At 43.6% G+C, this 21,971-nt stretch overlaps 1 protein-coding gene across 1 annotated transcript; it reads right to left on the bottom strand.

Annotated features, from left to right (window-relative positions):
- Positions 1 to 935: 935 nt before the first annotated feature.
- On the bottom strand, positions 936 to 12,569 carry MTNR1A (melatonin receptor 1A; the record flags this gene model as incomplete). Its single annotated transcript, XM_084759464.1, has 2 exons — positions 936 to 1,804; positions 12,377 to 12,569. The coding sequence occupies 2 exons, from the start codon at positions 12,567 to 12,569 to the stop codon at positions 936 to 938; spliced, it is 1,062 nt and encodes a 353-aa protein (XP_084615590.1).
- Positions 12,570 to 21,971: the final 9,402 nt, after the last annotated feature.

The raw sequence follows: 21,971 nt of genomic DNA, 5'->3' as shown, positions 1-21,971 counted from the left end.
GTATATAGCTATTGCCTTAAAACATCACAATGATTCACATTATGGTATGGTAGTTCCTTGTCAGCTGCTCCCGCCACACGGTGCAGTGTGACAAACATTTGGACTATAGATGGAGCTGACCAGTCCTGTGAAAGCGCCAGCTGACTGGAGGGTGCCAATGACTACAGGTGTTGCTATTGCCGTGCATTCATTTCTAGATTTTCATTCTTTAATATTAATCCTTTATCTCACGTTCCCTTTTGTTTCATTTACAAATAAGACATACTAATCTTTTTTTTTTTCCTTTTAGAGATCTTTTTGATGACGTGAGGAGAAACACATTATATTCATCCCTCAGCATCTTTTAGGGACTAGTTTCAGGATCCCTGGAACCAAGCATAAGAAAACCTGAAGATGCTCAAATCACTTACAGAAAAAATGAGGCAGTATCTGTATATAGCTAACCCATAGCCTCACACATACAGTACTTTAAGTCATTGCTGGGTCACATGTATTGGGGCGGGGCAATAAAAAGAAACATGTCCAAGTTCAACACAGGTTAACTTCTTCTGACTGTTTTAGTTCAACCATAGGTAAGAATGAAGACCCGCACTACATTTATGTCACTTATTTACACGAAAAGAAACGTTCCCGCAGCCTCTCTTGTCTTGAATTCACTTCACGTCTCGCTTCAACCTCCTCCGCTGATACATGTTGTTCATGTAACCTATGGCTGTACATGTGTGATATTCCCTCTGATAAGCCGAGCTAGGGACGTGATTATAGAGCAGACAGTCGGTCAGTTCCAACGCTGCAGAGGTTGAACTTCAAGCTTGACCCCTCGAGAGCTTCAAGTTGGACTAGGCTGATTTCTAGACAAGAGAAAGCAAACACGGGAAACAGCAAGATCCCCTGCCCCCAACCGGTGTCGGTAATCTGCTAGCACCACGGGCTTTTTAAACAGAGTCCACCTTTATTAGCTTGTTGTTGGTTATGAGTGGAGAGGGCTTACATCGAATCTTATTCGCTGCGTCGTTCGAGCTGTCCGCAAAGAACATCTTGACCGTGCACAAGGAGACGATAATTCTTTTGTATTCCTTTCTGAAATTCTGGTTCAGTAGTCCGTATATAATTGCGTTGAGGCAGCTGTTGAAATATGCCAAGTAGTAACTAGCCACGAACAGCCACTCTGGGATCCTGGGGACCATGGTGACAGGGTCCGAAGCCACAATAAGACCTATGAAGTTGAGTGGGGCCCAGCAAATGGCAAAAAGCACAAAGACTACAAACATGGTAACAAAGTTCCGGAAGTCCTGGGGCTTCAGTTTGGGTTTGCTGTCCGGTTTCACTCTCCGTCTGACCTGAAGAACCAGGATCCATATCCTCAAGTAGCAGAAGATGACGATAATCATAGGCGCCATGAAGTGGAAAACCACCACTGCTATCGTATACGCCGAGCTGACCGACTGGGTGAAGGTACAGGAGTAGATCCGGGGATCGTACTGGAGAGTTCCGGCTTGCAGGTTGGGCACGATGGCTACAAGCGTCAACATCCATATCAGGAACACATAGCAGAGCGAGTTCTTGTTACTGTACAGTCTGTCGTACTTGAGACTGTGGCAAATGTAGCAGTAGCGGTTAATGGCGATCCCCGTGATATTGAAGATTGAGCCGATGACACTCAACCCCATTAGAAACGCGCTAATCTGGCAGTGCAGGTACCCGAGATTCCATCCGTTGTTAAATATAGATGTCAGCACCAAGGGATACGGGTAAATAGCCACCACGAGGTCTGCAACAGCTAAACTCACCACAAACATATTCCCTAAGAGAGAAAGATGTAGAAAATACGAGTTAACACTAGTGTTACATGCATCGCACCTGTAAACATATGTTTAGAAAGGAGGGTTGGAAAGATAGCCAAGTGCAAGTTTAAGGACTCGAGTTTAGATTCGCAGGACCCATCTAAAATCCCCATGGCTAGGATGCCTGCCTGTGGTCCCAGTGCAAGCATGGTGGAGGGATGGGATGCTCAGAACTAGCGAGCCAGATAAGTAGTAGCGGCAAGCCTCAGGTTCAATTGAGAGTCTGCCTCAATGAATAAGTTGTGACTGAAGAAGACACCTGATATCAGCCCTAGCCTCACACACATGAGCATACATATCCATACACACATACAGGCATGCAAATATATATGCTCACACAGCATACATACCACCATATGCTAAAGGAAGGAAAGGAAGGAAGAGGGAGGGAGGGAGGGAGGGAGGGAGGGAGGGAGGGAGGGAGGGAGAGAGCGAGCGAGCAAATGCAAGCTATTTTCACAACTTGAATGACCTGAAACCATAGATATGGCAACGTGATAAATGAAATAAACGCCACCAAGGATCACAAACGTTGCCCTTGTTGTGTCAAGTCCACTTTATAAATCTCCGTGTCTCCACAACATTTCATTTCCAAAAATATTGAATTTCAGACTAGTCTCAGGATGATTACACTTTTATGGCTTCTTTTGTTTGGGGTCTCACTTGAGAAATCTGATGTCTCCCTATTCTCAAGTCCTGACATGACTTCCTTAAATTCACGGTCTCTGATCTCTCTAGTTCTTCCAAAGGTTTAAGGGGGCCTCCCGCTTCTGCTGCTGGTGGCTATGCATCTTTGTCCTGGGAGAAAAATGGGTGCCACCATCAATGTCTGGATTGGAATATTGGCATCATCCCTTACTGGCTATGGAACTAGACGACGTTACTTTACGTTGACAAGTTTCTATTCTCTTTTCTATGATCCAGAGATGTTTGATAGTATCTCCCTCCTAGTGTCAAGTGAGCCTTGGGGGAGGCCATTTATGTTGAGCACTGTATTCTGTCTCCAACTCATATGAAAGCTCATCATTTTCTGCCACTTCCCCCGCCCCCACAGCCTCAAATCACCTTATTCCCTTGAGACAGGGTCTCTTACTGAGCCTTGACCTCACTGTTTAAGCTAGGCAAGGTTGGCTAGTGAGCTCCTTGGATCTGCCTGTCTCTAGTTCCCAGTGTCTGAGTAACATGCACGTGTGGCTTATGTGCAACTATTATGTCAGTGTTGGGGATTTGAACTCATGTCCTCTTGAGCATTGAGCTGTCTCTTCATCCTCTAGATGGCATGTTTTACACAAGTTTAGAACAAAGTCTTTTACTCTGCTGCATCATCAAGAATTTAATGGTCAGCCAGGCGTGGTAGTGCATGCCTTTAATCCCAGCACTTGGGAGGCAGAGGCAGGTGGATCACTGTGAGTTCAAGGCCAGCCTGGTCTATAAAGTGAGTCTAGGACAGCCAAAGCTAACACAGAGAGACCCTGTCTCGAAAAATTTAATGGTCAATCATATTCTATCTTACATTACAGGAATGCATCGAATATTTATCCAAATGAATATTCAGTTCAGTCAAAACTCAGACAGCTCAGCATGAAGGGAGGTAAGCATCCTTTCCCAGTTGTATGCATTAAGAACTCAAATTACCTGCAACAATTTGAATACGATTCAGCAGTCTTTCCTGTCCCTTTCTCTGAGGCTCATCCCTTCAATGTGATTGCATAAATGTTCATCTCTCTCTGGAAGAAGAAGTGTTTGAACAACTCAACCAGAAAAAATTTAAAAGCGTCTCTTGTCTGCCATACTATTAAATTCCACTGGAAGTTTCTAAGATATCATACCTCCCTTACGGGTCAACTTGCTTGGCCAGCCTATCTGAGAGGTGAGGAAAATGCAGGTACCATTACAGAGTAGAGTAGATGAAATGAACGGTTCATGCAGAACTCTGTGCATGCAACAGTATATATCTTTAAGAAACATCCATTGACTGTATCTTTGATGCTCTAGAAGTGCCGAAAGAGCATGTATGCTTCTGTCTTAGAAGGCAGGGTCTCTGTGCCAGCCTGACAACCTAAACCCAGTTAGAGAAAGGAGACAAGTCAGTACAGCTGGTCCTTTTAAATCAGGCTTTATCTATATCTCCTTTTGACTTGAATTCATTTGCAAAAATGAACATTGAAAGAGGCGTCAATTTTCCTCACTCAGAAAGCAAGTTAGTAGGTGATGCAATCCTCTGTAAATCTGCAACTTGAAAAGTGAATTGATCTGAATTCAATCAGGTTTTATGTTCTTCTACTCTTTCTCTTAAAGTAAAAGTTGGCGATTATGCAGGAATCCTTTAGAGAATTTTCTTGGGTTCTTTAAACAATAGATTTGGTGACCAATTTTTATTTTAGATGATCTTATAGATTATATACTCCAGTTAGATAGTTAAGAATTCTTTACATATCCTGGAACTCCTTAATAAAACATGTATTTTTCTTTTAATTATCTGTACAAGTGTGTATATCTGTGCAGATTTGGGCACCTGAGTAGAGCTGCTGTGTAGGGCAGAAGAGGGATTCAAATCCCCTGGCGCTGGAATTACAGGTGGTTGTAAGCCATCCAACATTGGTAGTTGGAACTGAACATAGGTCCTGTGCAAGAGCAGTACATGCTCTTCACTGCTGAGCCATCTGTCCAGCCTCTCCCACACTGCAATGCTGGGTTGTATAAGTTTATATACATATAGAGGATTGTAATAGACACATAATAAGTTATAATAACAAACAACTGGCATGCGAAACATCTCTGCGTTACTGTAGTCTCCATTTCTTCTCTCACTCCTGGAGCTCCTCCGTTATCATCTAGCATTACTATGACCTTTGTGCCCAACCAGGAGCTCCCAGTGTTAGCCGAAGGGCAGACACACACAAGCAGCTATAGCATTAACCCGTCATGAAAACTGCTACAAAGAAGTTGCTATCATGGCAGACGCTGTGGGAGCACGGGGACAGGAAGGCCCCCTGCTCCATTCTGAAGAATGTTGGAAATCCCTTTGGAGAGAACTTTAAAAATGCACAATACGACCAATGATGTATAGAGAACACAGGCTTCACGTGAGCCCAAGTTTGAATAGAAGGTGTCCCCACAGGCTTGTGTGCTACAAACATTTGGTCTCCAGAAAGCACTGTATGGGAGTGTTGTGGAAGCGTTAGGAGTCGAAGTCTGGTTAGAAGAAGCAGATCACAGGGCTACAGGACCTTAGGGATATATTATCTATGACCCCTTTCAGACACATTGTCTTTTTTGTTCCCGTTTTCCATGAAGTGAAAAAGATCCTGCTGCCCTGATGGTCTGTCCGGAACACAAAACACGAGGCCAAGCAAGCATGGAACCACGGACTGGACCCTTTGAAACCGTAAGCCACAACAAAACTTTCCACGTAAGTAAAAGTATGTATTTTGTCATAAGTAGTATTTTGTCATAAGAAAAATAAAAGTGGCTAATGTAGATCCCAGTCCTTTCATTCCTGGCTGACTTCACTTTCTACTAATTTGTATTTTCTGTTTGTTTTCAAGTAGAATGCTTAAAAGGAAATTAACATTTAAAAAAAATAAAAGCAAGCTAAATAGAACTAATCATTGAATGCATTATATACTACCATTGTTTGTATATAAGGTCAAAATGCGGGTAAACAGAAGGATGACTAGGTAGATAGGCAGGCATGTGGGTGAGTCGGTTGTGAGGGAGATCCTCACTCTATCCTCCTAGGTTGTGTTGGGAGACACTAATATGAACCTCATTGACAAGACGGAGGAACTGACTGCCTTGTAGTGGATGTAAACATGTTTTTGTTTTTATCCCAAATGTAGGATGGTGAACAGACTTGAGAGAGATCAGGTGATGTTTATCCACCAGAAGAGCACCTCCTGTGGGGGCTTGGTTTTTGCCAGCTGAAACACATCTTAGTACAGACTCTGAGAGGAGATACATACATATATATATGAGCCCAAAACAGGAGGTGGGGCTCTTTGGGTCTTGGTATTGTTTGGCTGTTCATCGCTCCACTTCGAGATGCTCCTAGAGAGAACAGCTCCAGCGAATGCTTTGGGGTTCCGGTTTCTGGCTACTGTTCCAGGTTCCAGCGGCAGCTTTGGTGGAATTGCTGGTCGGTTGAAATCCTGCCAACCACACCAGGGGAAATCGCTCCCAGAGACTGAATTCAACAAGGTCTACTTCTCCTTTTCTCATAAACCTCCTTTCTCTCCTATCTAGGGTAGGTGGGTCAGAAGGGAGATAGAAGAATTAAAGAACCCCAAATAAAGTAAGTTTGGAAATGGCTGAAGCCTACACTGCCTCATCCCCCAGGCGCACTGCACACAAAGGTATCATGAGACTCAACTTGGACCCTCTGACTTTAATTTCTCTGCTCCTTGCGTTGCTCCATGCTGGGTTATCTGAGTTCCACAAGAAGAAAAACTCTTTGCTTGGCTGTGAATTTGGGGTCTAAGTTTTCTCAGCTGCCTGAAGAGACTGTGTTGTAGACAAAGGAGCTGTGGGAGGGTGCTTTGAAAACTGCAGGTTGCACTATGCGCTTAGTTTTAGCTATGGAGTGTTAGAGGCCAGACCAAATGTGCTATTCTCTGAAAAGTGTGACAGAAAGTGCAGTCTTTTCAGTCTCTTGGCCTAATTTTCTCAAGCTTGGCAATGTTTCTAACATAAATTCTTCTACAGAGTTTTTTTTTAAAAAAATAATGTAACTGTTGGGCTGAAAAACAAATTCATATAATTGTTGGCATTGTGTGGATATAGATGCAATAAATTATTTGTTTGTAAGCAGAATTAATCAACCAACAATGTCCCCATTAGTTTTTGCTAGCTCATTTACAGGTCAAGGCAATAAGAGAGTAAAATTTTACCAGTTTAGATTAGTGATATGTTGAGAAACTGTCTCAGCCTGTTGCTTTCAATTTATTCCATAATACTCTAATTCTCTTATAATTGATGTTCATAATGACATTCACAGTGAGAAAATATAAGATGAAAGATTCGTTTTTGTGGAAAATATTTCTGAAAGCGTAAGATGATTTGAAAATATGTTCCTAGATATCTGTTATTTTTTTAAATAAATTTCTCTTGAGATTTTTAAAAAATTATCTGGCATGTGTGTATTTTATTTTGTCATCTAGTATTTTTTTTTCAGAGATCTCACAGAGCACTTATGTTCAAATCACTAGTAACCCATGTCACAAGCCACTGTGGTGACACTAATACACACATGCTGAGTCAAAGACAATAGCTGGTTCTTTATTTTTCAAGTTCCTCTGATGGGTTAAAAATGCTAATTTTCATTACCCTTGGGAGGCAGCTCAGGGTCATGGGCTCACCAGGACTTCACCTCTGCTGTTTTCTCCTTGTGCGTTGCCATCAGCGGAAGGGAGAGGCTGGCCGCTGACCTAAAGCTGTGCCTCCCCAGTGAACACATCCTGATGGAGTCAGGACAATTCTAGTCTCTCACCTTGATCCAAGCAAACCCAGCAAAGTTGCCCAAGTTAGGAGAATTGATCCCTCATACTCACCTTTGTCTCATCATCATAGGCCTTGTGCATTCTTTGTGTGTGTGTGGGGGGGGTACTTTGCTTTTCTCTTTATTCTTATTTTATTTTATTTTATTAATTTATTCTTGCCCTTGTGCATTGTGCCAAACTTCGCGCAGTCTCTCACCCAGACAGCATCCCACTGAAGCAAGCTTGCGTCATTCTGTGTGGCCAGCTACTCCACCCCCACTCAGGTAGGGAAAACTACACAAGGGATTTTTTTTTTTAACTTATAAATGTTCCTTGAAAAGGAGAGCAGATGTCATTAAAGGGTCTTTTTTTTTTTCTTCAGCACAGAGAGGTATATATGAAATACCAACCTGCTAACTTACTATAAGTTGGCTGTCTTTACCATGGGTACACATTGGGAAATCAAAGGACATTAGAACTGGCAATAGCCTAACAGATTCTCCCCGAAGAAGAGGTGTTATCTAGTACTACAATGAAAAGCCTCAAAGCATGGACTCTGGGCCACTCACTTCAGTGACTTCTGCTCTCCCCTATATCATCTGACATCACTGTCCCCACACAAGAGCATTTGGCTGATGGCTGTATAGCTATCCCTTGATAACCACAGCAGATTGGTTCTTGGATCCTGTGGTACCCAACTCCAAAGGTGCTCAGGTCCCTCACATCAGATGACACGATAGCTGCATAAAAGCTATGCACATCTTCCTGTACACTTTAAATCCTCTCCAGGCTTTATACAGTGCAGATGCTGCCTTCCAAGACACTAGGACACCTGCCTGTCATCCCTGCTACTCTACGGAGGTGATGGGAGGATCACTTAATCCTACCATTTCAGGACCTAACCATGAACAGTAAAATAAAAACAAATGATAAGTGATAAATTTCTTACACTGGGTTGTTCATGGAGTAGTCCACGAAATCCACACATGAACAATGTCTTTGGTCCTTAGTTGGTTGAATCTCCGGGTGCAGAGTCCTGATATATGTAGAGCTGACTTTATTTGTTTTCACCCCATCTCTGCTATGAAGGCCACTCCCCGTTGCCTGCTTTTCTTTGCATCCTTCCCTTGCTCCCCCGGTTGCCACTCCATCTCATTCTCGTTGAATTCCGAGGGGTCTTGTAATGTAGAGTAAGATGGGTACCATGTAGAGTAAGATGGGTACCATCCAAAGACTTACTGGGGCCACTGCACAGTGCCAGCTACGTATGTAGCTGGAGAGTTGCTCTAGGGTGCAATATTCCCTCCAGTTACGGACATTTCATGTGTCGCTGCACTGTGGTGTTTTCAGAATTGAGCAGGGGTATCTGCTTCTGCAACCAACTCCACCGAAGCCGGCCACTGCTGTTTTCCAGCTTGTATTGAGTCTATATCCATGATGGTTTCTGGCACCGTATTCTGTTCCCTGGTGTGCGGCAATCTTTCCCTTAACCCTGTTGCCTATAATCATGGGCACCCAGACCCTAGTATGGAAGCTTTGTAGAACTCTGAGTTTTATATAAAGCCCAACAGGAAATGCCTGAAACACTACCATTTTGTTCATTTTCACCCTTTGTTTATATCCTATACATATTTCCCCGACAGAAAACTCAATTTTGAAAAGACAGGATAGTGTTACATTGTTTTAGGAAAACATTTTACTTAACTATAATGTACATACAGAAAAATGTGCTAACCCAGAGCCTACAACTCTGCTTTTTATCAAGCCAAAGCAAACAGCAACAACAATAAAGTTCAAAGGCCAATCTAGTATTGCCTTCTCCATCTTTCTCGAAGTATTTTCATCTGTATCATTTTCACTCGATGCTTGCACAATTACAACAAAGCATTGTGTGGGGCTAGAGATTAGGTGTTATCCTTGTCTGACAAATGTGGGAAGTGAGGCTGGATCACAAATGATTTCTTGGAGTGTAATGTGTGGAATCTTTCCACCATGTCATACCCACTGAGGATACATCATTTCCTGTTAGCAAAATTTGTACGGAGGGGAGCAGAGCAGATAGTCTGCGAATCTTTCACATCTGATTGGTTGTTTGGAGGCGGGGCCTGTTGTGATTGGTCAGCCCCCACAGGAAGTTCACTCCCAGCCTAGCCAGGCCACTGGGTAAGAGGACACACTCAGTCCAGCTGGGGTGGGTGGGTAGTAGGGGCGGGGCTCCCCTTTTCTGAAGAACAGGGAAAGGGGGAGGCGGGAAGACGAGGGTGGGATCTGGAGGAGGGGAGGGAGGGGCCTACAATCCGGATGTAAAGTGAATAAATTAATTAATTTAAAAAATATTGGTGATTTGTTCCTCCAGACATGAAAAACCAACCTAGTCTCCTGAGAAAAAAAGAACAACAATAAATCTACAATTACACCAGATTTCCAAAGGAAAGAACTGTTTAAAAATTCAGTTACTTTAGCCTTATCTTTTTCCATTTTATTTCCCATCTTTCTTTTTTTCGAAAAAGATTTATATGTTTTAATTTTATTTGTATGAACGGTTTGCCCCACGTGGGTGTGCATACCACAAACATGCCTAGTGCCCGTAAAGATCAGAGAAGTGTGTACTCCCTGGACCTGGAGTTACAGATGGCTCTGAGCTGCCAAGTGAGTGCTGGAACCAAACCTGGGTCCTATGCAAAGCAGTCAGCTCGGTTAACCTCTGAGTCATCCCTCTACCCTCCTATTTTTCATCTTTCCACTTTTATTACTTTTTATTATTTATTTGGTTGGTTGGTTTGTTTGAAACAGAGTTTCTCTGTATAGCCTTGTCTGTCCTGGACTCTATTTGTAGAGCAGGCTGACCTTGAAATCACACTGATCCACTTGCCTCAGCCTCCCGCAGTGCCGGGATTATACACGCGCACCACCATGATTGGCTAATCTTTCCATTTTTAAAACCAACAAAATAAATTGAACAAAAACTTGAGCAATCATTAAAACACTTGATTATATTTTAATTAAAGCATGGTCACCCATGCATGGTGGCACACACCTGTAATCCCAGCACTCAGGGAGGCAGAGGCAGGCAGATCTCTGTGAGTTCCAGGCCAGCCTGGTCTACAAAGTGAGTCCAGGATAGCCAAGGCTACACAGAGAAACCCTGTCTCAAAAAACAAAAACAAAAAACCAACCAAACAAACAAAAAAGCAAAACCAACACTATGTGGTCCCATAGGTAACACCAGTTTGGCTGGAACTCGATATGTAGACTACAGTGGCGTCCGACTCAGAGACCCACCTGCCTCTGCTCCTAAGTCCTGGCATTAAAGGTGGGCATCATCATCTCTAAAACTTTTAGAAAGCACCCAAATACATATTTGAATAAGATAGCTCTAGTTCTATTCCAAATCAAATCACTATTTACTCTTTTAAAAAAAAAACAAACTCAAATGGATTGAATTCAACCATGGCGCATTTGAGCAAATAGCCCAATTATAAAAATATGATGCTCCAAAGTCTTGCAGACTAAAGCTCACTAGGGGCCTTCTGGACAGCGGCAGGAATGTGGTGTGTAGACTCCTCTCAAGAACTTGCTTAGTCCATAATGTCCAAACAGCAGCTTTAGTGCCTTTCCAAAGGCGCCAGGAACATGCACACTTTTTTACAAGAAACATTTTGTGGGATTCAGACTCCCCAAGAACAGGGTGTGGGAATCAGTGAAGACTCCCCAGAAGCAGGGTGTGGGAATCAGTGAGGCAGGCTAGGTGAGCTCCAGGCAGAAGTTCCAAGAATCAGACCCTCCCACTTATGAGCCTACAATACATTGGGTCCCCCTCTCTAAACTGGGTGAGTCCGATGACACCTCACACTTGAGCTGACCAAAGGATTCTCTCTGTGGGTGCTCAGAGCCCCCATGAAGCCTGTGGAAAGAGGCACCTAGTTCTGGGGGGGCACGGGGGTATTCCCCCCACTATTCATTTATTGCAGGGTTGGAGAGAAAACCCAGGGCTTCAGCAATGCTAGGCAAAAGCTACCACTAAGCTATTGAATTCTGAAGGCAAAATTCTAGTTTGGACCAATCACTCGGGGAAAGAAGTCCTCCTATTTTCTAAGCCAAATTGAACTCATATTATTCAATATAGTAAAACTAATTGTTATACTTGCACAGCCTGAAAGCATTGCAGAAATAGAGCAAAGCGGGAGAGCTTTTCTGCCTGAATTTCAATGTTCACCAATTACCTGGTTCAGGACCAAAATGCCATTTTTGCCAAATATTTAAGCAAATGGCTTCCTGTCTATCCTTCTTCCAAAAGTTTATGTCCAAACAAGGGACAGAAATCCAAGCAACTTGACGCGCTTTAAAGGTATGACAGTGGGCTCACGAAGAGCCCACTAACCTGATCTTACCCCGGGGAACTAGTTCGCCTCATAGCTTGAGTGGACCCCAAACATAACTCAAACACAGAATTAACTCTAGTTCTACATTATACACAAATGCCCTCCTCTCTACAATTTCTGGTTTTGAAATGCAGACTTGTTGAGCTAACGTGATTTCCCAGCATTCCTGCCATCATTCCCACCGCCCTGCAATCTGGTGCTATCAGCTGGAAAATACACCTGACAGCGAAACAAAAAACGGTGGCTCTGTCATTTTGGCAGCTTATGCATCGTCTCAAATTTTAGCAAAGTCGAGGAAACTGATGTATACACAAGTCCAAAGAATTGGTGGGTTCGTTGGTCTAATTTGAAAAGGCGTCTTGAGGAATTTACTCAACTGGGACCCCATCTACTGAGCCCTAGAATCATAAAGCTGGAGTAAAGAGATGCCACTGAAGGGAACAGAAATCACTTAAGAGTTTTCCATCTCTAAGGACCAAAGACTTGTGGATAATCTATGAAAAGGCATCTTAGAGGGAATGGGTCAAAAGAAGGTAGCCTTTACTCCTTAGGAAGAGATACTAGCCTAAGTTCCGTTTCTCAGAAACTTGACTCTCTGAACTTTTCTTGGTGGGGGTGGGGGTGGGAGCAGACCCCCTGGTGTCCCGCCGGGAGAGGTACCCAGAGCCCCTACCTGAGTTCCTGAGCTTTTTGTTGAGGTACACAGACAGGATGACCAGCAGGTTGCCCAGGATGTCCACCACGATGGTGAAGATGAGGATGAAAGCCAGTGTAGAGGCCAGCCAAGAGGGCCGCGGTCGCCCTCCCTCTCCGCCGCCTGGCGCCTCCTGAGAGGCATTGAACAGCGCGCTGCCATTGCCCTGCATGGTCCCCTGGGTGCCTCACCGCAGCACAGCCACAGCCATCATCCTGTCGCCCGGCGCCCTCGAGTGCCCAGCTCTGCTCCCTCTCTCTCCGCCACTTTTTATGGCCAGGCACAGCCCTCCCGCGTCTACTTTGCATCCTTAAGGCTGCTTTGCGACGGTCCTGCCAGCTCCAGCCCCTCCCTGTGGCAGGACACCCTCTCTACACTTGGCCGCTGCCGCTTGCTGACACCTGCTGTCCACTGCCCCGCAACTTGGCCTCAGAGGTCCCGCAGCGCGTGCACATTGCGCCCCCGTGCGGCGAGACTCCGCGAGGCGGGCGGAGTCGTCAAGTGCATGGACACACTCAGTTTCCTCTTTGGATCTGGACCTTGCACCATGGAGGGCCACAGTGCACAGACTTGAACCCTAATGAGCACTGAAGTAGACTACTTACCCAGCAGATGCCACAGAATCCTCATCGGCAAAGTGGGGATGAAATATAATCTAACTCATCATCTTTATAGCTACTGATATGTAAAAAAGAAAAAGAAAAAAAAGAAAAGACACCTTTTCCACGGGCATATCGCCATCTAACATCTATGCTAGATGTTTCTGATAAATAAAAGAAAAAAATGGAAATATTTGCAGATGACAGGTGTGTAGGTTCTTTTGAAGAAATCAGTGAAAGCGGGAACACAATGATGAGAACAGCTGAATTAGAACCACAATGTAAGATTTCTGGGAAGTGGATTAGTCAGCTCTGAACATAAAATCGACCCCCTCCCCAGAACTTTCTGAGGTACAGGAAAGGAGACTTACAGAAACCAGGAGACATGATATTCTTATACTGAACACTTACATTTTTCATGGTCTCCATCTATTTTATATCAGCCCAGTTACCAAACATTTCCAAAGTTCCTTTGGAAGAATTTTTTTAAAAAATGAAGAAAAAGAAATTTGAATAAAATGAATACCAGAAAAAATGTAACAACCATTACCATATGAAAATATACATTAAGAATTAAACAATGAGGCATAATGGCTTGTGCCATAGCTCTGGAGGCTGACAGGAGGATCGATGCCAGTTTGGGGACAGCTTAAGCTGCATGGTCAACCACTGTTGTAGTATAAAACCCTGTCTTGACTAACTATATTAAGTAAAACTGTTACATTCACCAATTCTTTCAAGAAGAAATAAACTGCAGAATTGAGGGGCCGGAACACGTGGCTCCATTGATAGCATGCCTGTCTAGCATTCTTGAAAGCCTAAGTTCCATGCTTATTACTGTACCTTAAAACCAGCACCCGGAAGTGAAGGCAAAGGATCAGAAATTCAAGGTTATCCTTGGCTATTCAGGTCAAACCTGGAGCACGTGAGATCTCGTCTAAACAAAAAACAAAACAGAGAGTTAAGACGGCTAACATTTCAAATCAGCAAGGAGAGGAATGGATGGTGAGAGCAAAAATGCATCTAAGGAAACTTCTATAGCCTCCGGGTGAGGAAGGATGCTGAAGAGAGCAGCGCAGAAAACTGTCACAGGCACAGAAAGAATGGTGACAGTTGCCACCGGCTGAACTAGGGCTTTCTGCACAGCCTTGGGGGAGCTATCTGGGATGGGTCCTTTTACGCAGTGTTACTCTGACAGGGTTTGACAGTGTGAGGGCCGCACATTCGGCTGGAACCCTGTAACACTGGTGAGTGCAGTCATGTGGAAAGGTAAGCAACTGGTGAAGGCAGGTTTTGAACTTAAGTCCCTCTGACTCCAAGGGCTACAAACCTCATTTCTAAGTGACAGCTTTTCTCAATAGTCTAGAATTGACCACAGAAAAGTTTGATGCCTATAATTTAAGAAAAAAAAACACCATAAGCTGTTAAAACACAAACCAGGGGAGTGATATGTGGTGTAGCTAAGAACGAAGCCTTAATGAGCTTATGAAGAACTTTTTGTTTCAAGTGAATGTGGGTAAAAACAACAGCAATATTACTAAAGCTCAGAATCAGACAATAATTAAAAGCTAGAAATTGAGAATTTAGGGGTGTGTCACTGGTAGTGTAGTATATGCTTAGCATACCTAAAGCCCTTGGTTTAGTTCCTGGAACCATTGCCCCCAAGTCAGAAATGCTTAATATTTGGCTAAATACACAAAGCTCTTTCCTTCATTTTCTCCCGGAAACTCTTTAAACTGTATGTTTAAAAAACTAAATTTGGGGTAAGAGACAGCCCAATGTTCAACTTGCTATGTATGAGAACTGAGTCATCCTTCCCTCCCCTTATTGAAAATGGATTTTTTTCCTCATATAATATGTCCTGCCTGTGTTTTCACTCCCTTTACTCCCAGTTCTACCCCACTTCTCCCAACCCACCCCCTTTTGGTAAGACCTGAGTTCTTATCCCCAGAGCCCACAGAGATGATGGGGAGCAGAGGGAGGAAAAGCTTCGGCAGCCCATGCCCTGCACCCTGCGTTCCCAACAGTGAACGATAGAGGGGCTGCCTCAAACAAGATAGGATGCAACGGCTGACACATGAAGCCCAGGGTTGTTCTCTGACATCCACACCTGTGCCTTGGCATGTGTTTTCTTTCGCTGTCTCTGTGTCTCTCTGTGTCTCTGTTTCTTTCTCTGTGTGTCTCTCTGCATCTCTGTCTCTTTCTCTCACACGCACGCATGTGCATGCGCGTGCGCGCGCGCGCACAAACACACACACACACACACACACACACACACACACACACACACGGCAGGCATAGAACAAAACCAAGAGTTGTGATTTTGCTTCATGTGGTTGATAACACATACAGATGTATTAAGTAGAAATACTATAGGGCTGGGGGTAGATAGCTCAAGTGGTAAAATGCCTGATACACAGGCATGAGGACCTGGGTTCAAACCCCAGAATCTACATGAAAAGCTGGGTATGATGGGTACACTTAGGATCTCAGAGCTGAGAAGGCAGAGACAGAAGATCCCTGGATCTTATTGGTCATCCAGCCTAGCTCTAGGTTCCAGTGTGAGATCCTGTCTCCAAAACCAAGGTGGACAGCTCCCGAAGAATGCCTGACATTGACCTCTGGTCCCACATACACCCTCACACACGTACCTGCACGCACACGAACTTGCATGATCACACATGTACATATAGACACACACACACACACAAACAATTCAAAATCATGAAAAGCAGGGCACACATGATAGCTGATTTTTCAGTTATGGTTTCTATTAAGAGCTACAGTGGACAAGAACAGGTTAAGGATGGATTTGCGACCACTGCGGTAACCACTACAAGACAAAGCTTCTGTGTAACAGACCCAGAAAGAATGCCTGAGATCAAAGCTGCCCTGCAGGTAGTATTTCAGAGGAAGAGTGGATCTCAAGGGCACAGCACACCGGGAAAGAATGAGGTCCTCCAGGTAGGACAGGGGGATTTGCCTGTCAGGGTAAGGCAATAGAGAAAGATGTTTTTCTGACTACAGGTGAAAATTGAATCATTAATTTCTTTATAAATGTGTTCTCTACTGCTCAAACACTTGCTGAATACATTAAAAGCCTTTTTGGACTTTTTAGGGTTTTTTTTTTTTCTCTACCACAGAAGAAAAAGCTGAGCAGTCACACATTATACACCTGAACACTGCCTGCTGGGCTCGAATAAAAGATATTGGAGTGTGAACACACACACACACACACAGAGAGACAGACAGACAGACAGAGACAGAAAGAGAGAGAGGGAGAGAGAGAGGGAGAGAGAGAGAGAGAGAGAGAGAGAGAGAGAAACAGAGACAGAGAACCTGTTGCCACAGTCTATAGGAATTTTCCTACAGCTAAAGCAATGAGGACTTATACAAGATTTGATAAATTTAGCTCTGCCACAAAGAAACATTAGGTTTCTGCCTTGAGTTCATCTGTAGCAGGACTGAGACCTCATCTTAAACCCCTGAGGAGGGAAACTCCAATCCCTTTGATCTAAGTGGGAGTTCTATTTATCTAGAAGACCCTCCATAAAGCTTGGATTAGAGCTGAATGTCATGAGCAATTTCATACCAAGTGTCTACTGAGCACTTCTGGGAAATTTCAGTAAATCCAAACATTAGTAACCCAGGAAGAGTGACTGAAAATAAGGGCTTTTGCCAGGAGGGAAGCAGGGGAAGTGTCTTTCTGTGTGGGGCTGTGCTGGGTGGAAGAGCCAATGAATGGAACTGACCAGGTGCCAACACTTTCACAGTTTTCAGACAATTGAGCGATAACACTGGTGGAGTGCCCACAGCAAATCAGTTCCCCTTCCCCCTTCCAGAAGTGGTGAGCATCCAGGAATGTTCCTAACAGCCTCACCTCCATTGTCCGTGCCAGCAAGGACAGGAGCTTTCCCACTGGGTCCCTTTCTTTCAGAGAAGGCATGAGCCCATCAGTGGTCTGCAAGGGCTTTGCTACTGTGTTTTCAACTGGAAATTCACTCACAACTATTCTGTTCAGACTTAAAGATAAATAGAATGAAAAAAAAGGAATAAAAAAAGAAAAGAAAAAGGATAAATAAATAAATAAACAGAATGACACACAACAGCTATGATATGGAGAGATTTATTTGGGGAGAAGGGAAATGGAGAGGAGTTTAGGACCTGAGTGGGCCGAGAGGGTAAAGAGACAGAGAGAGAGAGAAAAAGAAAAAGGGGGCGCCCTTAGAGAAAGTACAAGAGAGAAGCACAAAAGAGAGAGGCAAGATTGCAGGTCGGCCCCTTTATAGTCTGGCACAGCTGGTGGAGGCAGGTGATGCGGTCAGAGGTTGCTAAGCAACCTAGAGGCAGGCCAGTTATATGGCAACACACTCCCCTTATCTTCAGCTGGTGTCTGGAGAGTTCCTGACACAGCTCTGCTGTGCTAACATGCAGGAGTGTATCATCAGCCACAGTACTTTAGGCCTCTGTGGTGTTTTTGTTGCTGCTGTTGTTTGTGTTCACACTAGCCATCAAGCTCAGGGCTTTACATGTGCGGGTCAAACACTCTACCACTGAGCCGTGGCCCCACCAGGTGCTTTAGTTTTGAAATTAAAATTTACCAAGTGAGTAGGAAGTCTCTTTAGTTTTGATCTACTCACCAAGAGACAACAGCCAAAGCAAAAACAAACAAACAAACAAAAAACCCAACAACGACAAAACCCATAATAGAACAGTTCTTTGTTGTTGGGCAGGGGGCATTTTGTTTGTTGTAAGATGGGACCACACATATCCCTGACCTCAAACTTCCTATGTAGAAAAGGGTAATTTTGCCGGGCAGTAGTGGTGCACGCCTTTAATCCCAGTACTCAGGAGGCAGAGGCAGGTGGATCCCTGTGAGTTTGAGGCCAGCCTGGTCTACAATGCGAGTCTAGGACAGCCAAGACTACACAGAGAAACCGTGTCTCAAAAAAAAAAAACAAAAAAAACCAAAAACAAACAAACAAACAAACAAAAGGGAAACTTTGTTGTTGTTGTTGTTGTTGTTGTTTTTAATATTTTTATTTAGTTTTTAATTTATGTACATTGGTGTGAGGGTGTCAGATCTTGGAGTTACAGACAGTTGTGAGCTGCCATGCGGGTGCTGGGAGTTGAACCCGGGTCCTTTGGAAGAGCAGGCAGTGCTCTTAACCACTGAGCCATCTCTCCAGCCCCAAAAGGGAAACTTTGAACTTACGCCCCTCCAGCTTCTTCTCTCTAAGGGTTAGGATTACAGTCATGTGTTGGCTCTGATTCCTTAATGATTCTGCTTTATTAGTAATTTATTAAAGGCATGGTACCTCCCTTACAACCTGACTACCCTAAACAGGAGGGAAAGGAGATTAAGGAGAACAAGAATGAAAACTTCTGGGAATCAGTTCTGGGGGGGCAAATCCCCTGGCGTAATTCTCAGGAGTCCTGTAGGTCCTCTAGTCCACAGAGGAAGCCACACCATCCATGGAAGGAACCTGGAGGGCTCCATCGAAATCACCGCCCACTGCCAAATCCTCCAGCTCCAGGCGCCCTGGGTGGGAACCTCCACTCTCTCTCACCCAGTTTCCTAAGGCCCTTCTCCTCTTGTCCTCCCACTTCCTCCTCCTAACTGATGGTCCGTTTTGCAGTACAACACCCTGGGTAGAGTCTCCTGAGCTTGTCTTTTGTCTTGGCCTGAAACTTCCTCTCTCTCTCTCTCTCTCTCTCTCTCTCTGAGTCTATCTAAGATCTTTATCAGTTTGTAGAGACAAAGTCCCAGGGAGGTCAAGCTGCCCAAGACTGCTGTCACCTTGGGCCCAGCCTAAGGCAAGGTTACATCCTCTTTAGAGTCATGTGCCTCCACCATGCACGCAGCTTTCTACTGTTCTGGAGCCCAAGCCGAAGGCTTCTTCCATGCTAAGTAAGCACACAGTGAGCCGCTTCCCCAGCCTCCATGGTTCTGTCTGTTTTTTTAATAAAGGATTGCTCCATAGATTCCACGCATGTAAACCTCCAACTACACTGAGAAACCGTTTCCCAGCCAAAGACCCTGGCTACTCCCTAAGTAGTTCTCAGGTTATGTTGACTGTGTAAAGAGGAAGCAGGCTAAGCTAATGTTTGTGAACACTGAGCTCATGAGGTAAATGAACTAAGTGAAGAACAGAGTGAATGAATGATGTCGGGGGCAGAGTGAGGACAAGGGGCGGAGCTTCAGCAGCTCTAGTGCTTTAAGCTAAGGTGAAATGGACAGCCTGACACGAGTGGGTGAAGCAAGCTGAGAGAAGGAGAGCTGTAAATTTGACCCTGGACATCCCCCCATAGTTCTGAAGAACAGAGAAGGGCATCTCCATCCCTCACTAGGTTGATTTGAATGAGGCGTCCACCCCTGACCCCACCCCCATACTTTTGGGCATCTGAATATTTGACCACTACTTGGTGACACTGTTTGGACAGGTTTAGGTGTGGCCTTGCTGGAGGAAATATGTCACTGGGGGGGTGGGCTTTGGGTTTTCCAAAGCCATGTGTGGCCTTTAATGCAGTCTCTCTGCTTCCTGGTTGTGGTTCAAGGGGTGATCTCTCAGTTGCTGTTCGAGCCACCATTTTGCCTGTTGCTTCACTGACAGGATGGTGATCCTTATCCTCTTGGACAGTAAGCCTAAAATAAAGTCTTCATTCTAGACATTACTGTGGGGATGGTGTCTTATCACAGCAATTGGAAAGTCATTTAGATTTAGTTTTGTTATTAAAAACAAACAATTATAAAGTGAGGATGATAACAGTAGATGCTGCCCATATTGTGGTTCTAATCATGTACTAAAGTTCATAGATAGCCAGGTGATGGCAGCGGCGGCACACACCTTTAATCCCAGCACTTGGGAGGCAGAGACAGGTGGATCCCTGTGAGTTCAGAGGCCAGCCTGGTCTACAAAGCGAGTCCAGGACAGTCAAGGCTACACAGAGAAACCCTGTCTCAAAAAACCAAAAAAAAAAAAAGAAAAGAAAAGAAAGTTCATAGACAAGAGCACTGTCCCTAGACAACCATAGAATCTGTCACTGTTATTTCAGCAAAGAATATGCCTTGCCTTGTTACTCAGTGCAAACGGTAGGTCCCTACACATGGTAAGATTCAAACCCATAGCACAGAAGTTAATTTCTGGAACCTTAGTTTTCAATGACTTGTATATTTTACAGTTGTGTCAATTTCCTTATTAAAAGTCACAATTTAGTATTTTTGAGAATTTATTCTAAGGGTAACTCCTTTTTATTATTATCATTATTTTAAGTAGCTTATATGTTTGTATCATTTGCATATCCAGATAGACCAACATTGTTGGTAGATTTTTTTTCATTGTATATTTATGATTTCATTCTCAAAAATTAGGTGACCGTTGTTGTGTGAATTTATGTCTGGGTTTTTGTTTCAATTCCATTGGTCAATGTGTCTGTTTCTACACCAATGCTATGTGGTTTTTGTTATGATAGCTTGAAATCAGGGGTGGTGATACCTTTTCAAGTTCTTTTTATTGCACAGGATTGTTTTAGCTATCTTGGGTCTTTTGTTTTTCCATATAAAGTTGAGTATTGTTCCTTCAAGGTCTGTAAAGTATTGTGTTTGGATTTTGAGGAGGATTGTGTTGAATCTGTAGGTTGCCTTTGGTAAGATGGCCATTGTTATTGTTAATCCTCCCAATCCATGAGCATGGGAGATCTTTCCACCTTCTGATATCTTCTTCAATTTCTTTCTTCAGAGACTTTAAGTTTTTATCATACAGATCTAACCTTGCTTGGCTAGAGTTGTCCCAAGAAATTTTATATTACTTGTGGCTACTGTGAAAGGTGCTGTTTCCCTGATTTCTTTCTCAACTCATTTCTTCATTTGTGTATAGGATAGCTACTGAATTTTTTTTTGAGTTAATCTTATATCCAATTACTTCACTGAAGGTGCTTATCAGCTATAGGAGTTCCCTGGTAGAATTTTATGGTCACTTATGTATATTATATCATCTGCAAATAAAGAAAACTTTGACTTCTTTCTTTCCAATTTGTATCCCCTTGATCTCCTTTAGTTGTCTTATTACTCTAGTGAAAACCTCAAGTATTATATTGAATAGATATAAAGAGAGTGGACAACTTTGTCTTTTCTCAGTTTTAATGGAGTTGCTTTAAGTTTCCCTCCATTCCACTTTATGTTGGCTATTGAATTGCTGTAAATTCCCTTTATTATGTTTATGTATGTCTCTTATGTCCCTGAACTTCTCACCCTACCGTCTCCCTGCTTCCTTTACACTGCTGTACCCTTTCACCCCTGCGTCTGCTTTTACTTTAATATCTCATGCACACTGTTGTCTTCCCCATCCACCTCCTGTTTTGTTTTGTTTTTTCTATCTTGTGAACTCCTTTCTAATTCCTTGGTACTTTCCCCCAGGAACACATATTTAACAATTAAAAGTGAGGAGCTGCATATGAGAGAAGCTGTGGCATTTGTTTTCTGAATCTTTACCTTGCTTCATATAATGTTTTCTAGTTCCACCTATTTTCCTGTAAATTAAAAAAAAAACTTTTAAAAAATCTATTTTAATTGCATGCATATGAGTATTTTGCCTTTGGGTATTTAAGTGTACAACATATGTACCTGGTGCCACAGAGACCAGAAAAAGAGCATCGGATTCCATGGAACTTCAGATACAGACAGTTGTGAGCTACCATGTGGGAGCTGGCAACCAAATCCAAGTCCTCTGCAAGAATTGTAAGTGCTTTTAACTATGAGCTGACTCTCCGGCTCCCACAGTTTCATTTTTAGTTGCTACGTGAATAAAACCCTATTGTGTATACGCACCATATTTTCATTATCCATTCTTCTGTTGATGGACATGGAGCCAGATTGCATTTCCTAGCTGTTGTGAAGAGAGCAGCAAGAAACATGGATGTGCAAGTATCTCTGTGGTATGATACAGAGTCCTGTGGAGGCTGGACATAGTGGCATA

The sequence above is a fragment of the Acomys minous genome, assembly GCF_964271855.1.
Source record: "Acomys minous genome assembly, chromosome: 15".
NCBI lineage: Eukaryota > Metazoa > Chordata > Mammalia > Rodentia > Muridae > Acomys > Acomys minous.
This window is presented reverse-complemented; position numbering and strand designations above follow the sequence as displayed.